The sequence below is a fragment of the Argentina silus genome (genome assembly GCF_951799395.1).
Source record: "Argentina silus genome assembly, chromosome: 10".
Taxonomy (NCBI): Eukaryota; Metazoa; Chordata; class Actinopteri; order Argentiniformes; family Argentinidae; genus Argentina; species Argentina silus.
The window spans coordinates 9,488,395-9,495,894 of record NC_139664.1 but is presented as its reverse complement, the minus strand read 5'-3'; the positions used below and the strand labels follow the sequence as shown (position 1 = coordinate 9,495,894).

The 7,500-nt window shown below is 47.2% G+C and overlaps 1 protein-coding gene across 1 annotated transcript in view; it reads right to left on the bottom strand.

The window, feature by feature from the left end:
* Positions 1–7,500, bottom strand: part of efna4 (ephrin A4) — a 31,503-nt gene that overhangs the window by 5,683 nt on the left and 18,320 nt on the right. The window contains exons 2-3 of the mRNA XM_083678902.1: positions 5,928–6,226; positions 4,315–4,383 (exon numbers count right to left, since the gene is read on the bottom strand). Coding sequence (XP_083535028.1) covers positions 4,315–4,383; positions 5,928–6,226 — 368 coding nt within the window. The remainder of the gene's footprint in view (positions 1–4,314; positions 4,384–5,927; positions 6,227–7,500) is intronic.

Here is a 7,500-nt window from a genome sequence, read left to right as displayed (position 1 = left end):
AGCAGCTAACGCTAACTAGCCGTCAGCGCTTTGAATGGAAAAGAAAAAGGTGAAAGGAAACAGAGAGAAAAAACGAATTACGGTGGGAATTCTGTTAAAGTCCGACTTTCAGTGTGGCGTTCGTATTCGGAGAGGTAGGCTAAATGAGCGGTGTGTGTGTGTGTGTGTGTGTGTGTGTGTGTGTGTGTGTGTGCGCGCGTGCGTGTGTGTGTGTGCGTGTGGAAGGGTGGGAGTGGGGTACAAAGGTTTTTTCGGAGAAGTGGGGGGCAGTGATGGAAGGAAATTCGAAAAAAAAAGCAAAAGAACCAAAAAAACGAGAGAGGGACTGCAATCTGAAATGACCGCAATGGACTGCTCACAGCAGGAGGAAGAGGTGGAATGAAAAAAGAGGAGAGGTAGAAAGAGAAAGGGAGAATCAATTAGAGAGAGAGAGAGAGAGAGAGAAATCAGTCTATAATGGCTTCTCGCAGCAGGAGAACAGGAGAAGGAGAGAAAGAAGGATAAAGAGAGAAGGAGAGAGTGAGAAACAACAGCAGAATTAACGCTGGGAGAAGTTGCCGTCAGAAAAAGGTGAGTATGGGAGGGGAGCGGAAGAGTGCAGTGCAAAAAGAGGAATAAAAGACGAGGCTGCAGTGGGGAGCTGTTTTAGCGTGACACCACTCTAGTGATGCGTATTTGGAGGGTTGTTTCTGATGCAATGCTGTTGAAGTATAGTACATTTAAGGAATGGGGCTTTTTGATGTGACACTGCTTTACTGGAGCGAATAGGGGACCCCTTTCACCGTGACACCCCAATAGAAAGACAAACCTAAGTCAGCCTGAAGCTTGCAGATGAAAGCTTTGGACATTCTGTTCCATTACAATGTCATTCAGCACGATGAAAAGTCAGGGCATGCCACAAAATGAATACCGAAAACCCAACATTTCCAGATATAAGTGTCTAATACTGTAACTCACAGGACAGTCATTAGGAGACTCCCTGCATCACATTAAACCGTGTCCCACCTGTCTTGTGTCACGTGAAACTGTGTCCTACCTGGCCTGTTCTCTTTACTGCGTGGCTGTTTTGGTTAATTTGAGGTGATAAACACACATTCTTTCTCACTGGAGAGAAGGCCCTGGGACCTGTGAGTGGTGAGTGACCTTGCAGCAATGACAGTGGACCTGACGGACCCTCTCTCTCTGTCACCGCTCTGCCCTTCAAAGCCCGTGTGTGTTTGTGACAATTACCCCACACACCCACTACAGGGAATCATCACCACTTGAAACTACTTTTAATCACACTGTTGGGAAAGACTAAGGGAGAGACAGAGGGAGGGGGGAGGAGAGAGAGAGAGAAAGAGAGCGAGAAGGAATGGAGGGAGTGACTCAGTTTGAAGTTCAAATACAGCATCCCAAGCGAAAGACAGAGACAGGCTGTAGCTGAAGGACAGGAGCTGCCATCACACCAGGCCCTCAGACACACACACACACACACACACACACACACACACACACACACACACACACACACACACACACACACACACACACACACACACACACACACACACACACACACAGGTGTGCCCTGCTGCCATGCTGCCTGTCAGATAAAAGGGAACCTCAACAGGAAGGAACTAGAGAGTGTGTGAGGCGTTACCACAGGGAACACAACAACAGCTGCACTAAACAACCACTAATGGACAGGCATGGAGAGAGAGAGAGAGAGAGAAAGAAGAGAAGAGAGAGTTCATCTAACTCTCCTTCATCTCTCCTCTCATATATCTTGTTCTCTTCCCTCTCTCCTCTCATGCATCCTCATCTCAACACGTTTACAGAACAGCACCCGCATGACAGAGACAGAGAGGGAGAGGGGGAATTGGAAAAAAAGAGAGGAAGAGTTGGCAAACAAGTGGCTAGAGAGGAGATGGTGAGATAGCACAGGGGAGAGATAGAGGAGACAGAGAGGGAGGTAGGGAGGGAGGGAGGGAGGCTGGGGAAGACACTGTAGTGGATGGAGCCTAGATTAGTTTTGCTCCGGTAGCGACAGATCATAAAAAACGATGGAGGAAGGAGAGAGGAGAGGAGACAGAGAGAGGGGAAGATTAGTGCCACTTCAGGAACGACAGAGGGCTAGAAAAAGAGAGAAAAGGGGAAAGAAGGAGAGAAGAGGAGAATCTTGAAATTTAGTCAGGATTAGCTTCGGTAGGAGAACAGGAAGAGAGGAAAGAAGAGAGGAAGAAGGAGAGAGAGAGAGAGATAGATGGAGAGAGTGAATGAGACAGGAGAAAGAGAAACAGAGCGATTGAAGTATGTAATGAGAGGGAGAGAGTGAACGAGACAGAGAGGGTGAAAGAGGAGTGGAAGCTCTTGTTATTCTATTGGTGTGGTGTTATCTCATGAGTTTGGTGTGTGTGTGTGTGTGTGTGTGTGTGTGTGTGTGTGTGTGTGTGTGTGTGTGTGTGTGTGTGTGTCTCAGAGTGCACTGCGTGTGTGCATGTATGTGTGTGAGAGATACCTGCACCTTTCCTCAGTGTTATGATACACTTATTTCAGACAATTTGAGATATACACACAAGCAATGGAAGGAAAAACTCAAAAGGTCAAGACTACATTTACTTTTCCCCACAGAACTATCTGTGCTATTTCTAATTAACAACTACGGGATAATTAGCACCTACCAAAGCCATCAGGAGTTCAGCACAGTTATCATGACAGATTAAGTTATTCCCCAGCTCTCATCGCCAGTGTTGGCATTTAAAAATTAATTTAAGACCAATTGGGTTTCACATGTCAACTAAAGACATTTAATCAGGCCAAGGAGTGTGATGCTTTTCATATTAAATATATATTCAAGAATTCACCAAACATTTCTGAAAACATCTCAGTAGTCATGTTCATGCACAGAGTTTGGGTCGGGCTGGGATATTTCTGTAGCCCTCCTGCAGGCTCCACTGGGATCTGATGGGAATTGGGACAGACGTCTCTTGCACACATAAGCATGCACGCACACACGCACACACACACACACACACACACACACACACACACACACACTCGCGTGCGTGCACACACACACACACACACATTATGCATAGAAACACTACACACCTGCATATACACACACACTACTCACTGAAACAATGTACACACACACACACACACACACACACTATGCATCGAAACACTACACACACACACACACAGACACGCTATTCACACATGCACACACCACACACACACATGCAGGCACACACACACATTCTGCAACTGTACAGGGATTCCCACAGTGACTAGGCAACATTCTTGACCGGAATGGGCAGCTCACTGGACCGGAAGACTAACATTACTCCAGGCGGCCTCTGGGTTAGATCAACTATGGGAATTCACACCGGCGAGAGAGAACGAGAGAGAGATGGAGAGACAGAGGCAGAGAGGGGGGGTGAGTGAGAAAGAGAGAGAGGCTCTAGAAGGCGCGGAAGCTTCCTGAAGTTGCCCACTCCAGGCTCTCAAATCAACTACTCAGAAAAATGTAAAAAAGGAAAGAGAAATTCTGATAATGAAAGAGTGAGTGTGTGGGGTGTGTATCCATGTCCAAAGATCAGGGTCAAATCTCAGTGTGCACATTAATCAGGGGGTTGCCGTGGACAACATAATAACTTGTGTTGTTCCGCTAAGTCATGAGCATTGGGATAGAGGGATGAATGGATTAAGAGATGGAGGGATGGAGAGAACAGCAGAGAAAAACAGTAGAAAATAGCTGCCATCAGAACAAGGTCACTTAGAAAGAGGATAGAGAGAGAGAGAGGCGAGGGAGGAAAGGAGAGGGGGAGGAGAGGAGAGAAAATGAAGGACTCTGAAAACTACAGGTGTGATAAAATGGTGTGGCCAGGGGGAGAGGGGGAAAGAGGAAGGAGGAGGAGAGGACAATTCTGGAATGAGTGAGAGAGACAAGTAGAATGATGAAACAAAAGAGGACATGAAAAAGGGATGTCCTCCATCACAAACAGAAGAGGAGAAGGGGGAGCTGAGAAACGGAAGAGAAGGGTGGAACGAAAGGAGCAGGGTGAGATGAGGATAGGAATAACGTTGGATTCTTGGGAAAGAAAGAGCGAAGTAAAGCAAGAGAGAAAAAAAAGATGGAAGGGAAGAGAGAGAGCGAGAGAGAGAGAGAGAGAGAGGGGGAGGTAAAAGGGGGTCTAAACACCGGCTTCGTAGTGAATAGCTGATAGAGGGGAGCGAAGAAGCAGAGAGCAGAGAGTGAAAGGGTGGTTTGATGGTGTGAAGGAGCAGGATGAAAAGAAGGAGGGATGAAAAGAGGAGTGTACTCACTGGGCTCACAGCACACTGTAACTCGCAGCTTCATACAGGGCAGAGGAGGTCCTTCATCTGTAGGCATAGCTGCAGAGAGAGAGAGGGGGGGGGGTGAGATGGGTCTTTAAACTGGCTCTGAGGTAAACAGTGCTAACCCAATGCTAACTTAAATGCTCATTAAAATACTGACTCACTGAAATAAACATACAAAAAGCACAGGGCAAAGTGCTATCTGTTGTCAGATTGGTTGGGCAAGAGAGGGAGAGAGAGAGAGAGAGAGAGAGAGAAAGAGAGAGAGAGAGAGAAAGAGAGAGAGAGAGCGATGAAGATAGAAAGTGAGGCCTAGTCCAGAGACCGGTTCTCTACCTGTTCAGTTGCAGATCTGAAGCAGCAGGATAGGTATAAACAATGGGAGAAGCTACATAGAGCCATCATCATACGATATCACAAACTGTATATCTGGTCCTAGGGGCTAGGGGCTAGGGTCTAGGGGTTAGGGGGTTAGGGGCTAGGGGCTAGGGGTTGCTTTGGGACCAGGCAGACACTAAGAGCTGTGAGTCTAGTTAGCCATGAGAGCCACTGAGAACCACAGACTGAGACTGCTAATACTATTAGTGGCTTTAATACCATTGTACTGTCCCCAGTCTAATGCCATTATACTGTCCCATGGCTCTGGGCCCTTTCACCATGCAGCCCAGAGCCAAACGTTTGGACCAACTTTACGCGTTATCCTTGATGTGGACAATACACACACACAATCGCTCTGAGCCCACTGTGACAGTGTCAGGGGGAGAAGGCCATTGTTGTGTTCCCCTGCCCTGCACAGCCACAATGGCCCAATGTGTGTGTGTGCGTGTGTGTATGTGTGCGTGTGTTTGAGACCGCTTTCTCTCTCATGCTCTTGACAATGCACCATTGTCCCGCCAACCGCAACAGTAATTTATGTAAAGATTCTTTGTTTCCCTCTGTCTCATCCATTCTTTTTCTCCCCTTTCCCTCACTTTTGTTGCTTCCCCTTTTTTTCCTCCTGTGGATTCCACTCACCCCCCCCCCCCCCCCTTCCTGTACTGTCAGACTGTCCATCTCTGCTCTTTTCCTCTCTCTGTCAGTCATCCACGCTTCTCTACCTCCGTCTGCTTTCTGCCTGGCTTTTCTCTCTCTCTCTCTCTGCCATTCTGTATTGATCTCCATTTTTTCTCCTCCTCTTCAATGTCCCTCTGTCTGTTTCTTTGTTGTCGCCTCTCTCCAACTCCCCCTCTCTCTCTGTTCATTCCTCTTCTCCCCCTCTTGCCTACTTTGTTTGGACAGTAGCCAGAAGTTGTAAAAAACAGGAAAAACTGCCCAACCCTCCCTCGTGGTTGGACATAAACGAGAGAGGAAGAGAGAGGGAGGAAGCAGTGGGAAAAGAGGAAACCAAAGTGGAAATGTCACGGCTGTCTCCAACATCCTACAGGTTTAAATGTCACATTGATACAATATTGCATTCATTTATAGAGAATAGAAATGCATTGCCCACTGCAATAACACTGGTATGCATACACAGTCATTCAAAACACACTTGATGACCTTTAGCGCACACACACACACACATACACACACAACTTTTCCCTATTTTGTCCCCCAAAACTCACAGCTGTAGTAGTAGTGGTGTCCAGGCAGGAACTCGAAGCCCAGAGAGAAGGGGGTGAAGCGCTGGATCTTCTCTGAGAAGCGGACGGGTCCGAAGGGGGCGTGAGGTGTGTTACACTCCCATCTCTTTATGGCCCCCCGTGTCTCCACACACCCCTGGAACCCCTCCTCAAGAATCAGGTAAAGAGCAAGGGTCTCAGGCTCGTCGGAGGGAGACAGGTGAGAGGAGGGGTAGTGAGGACAGTAGATATCCAGGTAGTCGTGCAGATTCACCTGGACGGACAGATCGCCTGCCATTAATCTGAGAGAGAAAGAGAGAGAGAGAGACAGAGGAAGAGGAAAACAGATAAATATCCCACATATCGAAAAAACAGACATCTGTATAATACTATTAGCCTGAGAGAGAGAGGGAGGGACAGAGGGAAAGGGATAGAGAGAAGAGATGGATGCTAGTATTCCATTTAACTGCAGGGCCTGGAGAGAGAAAGAAAAGGGGGAGAAGAAAAGATGGATAGATCATCAATAATCTAACGACTGTCATGTAACATGTATCATAATAAGGTAACATAATGTAGCGTATTACTTGTTTTGGCATTTGATACTTTGTAATGATACAGTAGTGTTTCTAAGAAAAGAACAGCAGAGAGAGAGAGAGAGAGAGAGGAGGGAGAAACATTCTTCAAAGTCCAACAATTCGTATATGCTAATTAAAGAGAAAGGGTTGGAGGAGTACAATGTGGACACTCTCTCTCTCTCTCTCTCACACACACAGACACACACACACACACACACACACAGACACACACACACACAGAGAAACACACACACACACACAGACACACACACACACACACACACACAGACACACACACACACACACACACACACACACACTCGTACCAGGTTCTCAAGTCAAGCCTGGCTGGTTTTAGCCATAATAACATGGGGCCAGACATTAGCAGCAGTGCTGAAGGGCCCTGGTGAATTGCAGAACACCATAATGGAACACTCCTCTACTGTGTGTGGGGAGACACAGGTGGCCCATATATTTCTGAGTCTGCATTATATTATCTACAGACATAGTTCTCCTAGGCCCAACTAGCAGAGCAACAACAGACACACAGAGCACACATAGGGAGAGAGAAACAAAGAGAGGGGAGGAGGGAAGGAGAAAGAGTTAAGAGTTGTGGAGCAGTGACATCCATGGAGCAGTGACATCCATGGAGCAGTGACATCCATGGAGCAGTGATATCCATGGAGCAGTGACATCCATGGAGCAGTGACATCCATGGAGCAGTGACATCCATGGAGCAGTGATATCCATGGAGCAGTGACATCCATGGAGCAGTGACATCCATGGAGCAGTGACATCCATGGAGCAGTGACATCCATGGAGCAGTGATATCCATGGAGCAGTGACATCCATGGAGCAGTGACATCCATGGAGCAGTGACATCCAGAATGGGAGAGGGGGATGAAGTATGAGATGAGAAAGAGACAAGAAGAAGTGAGGAGATAGAACAAGAATGAAGAGATTGAGAGAGAAAGGAAATTGAAGAGAGAGAGAGAAAGGAA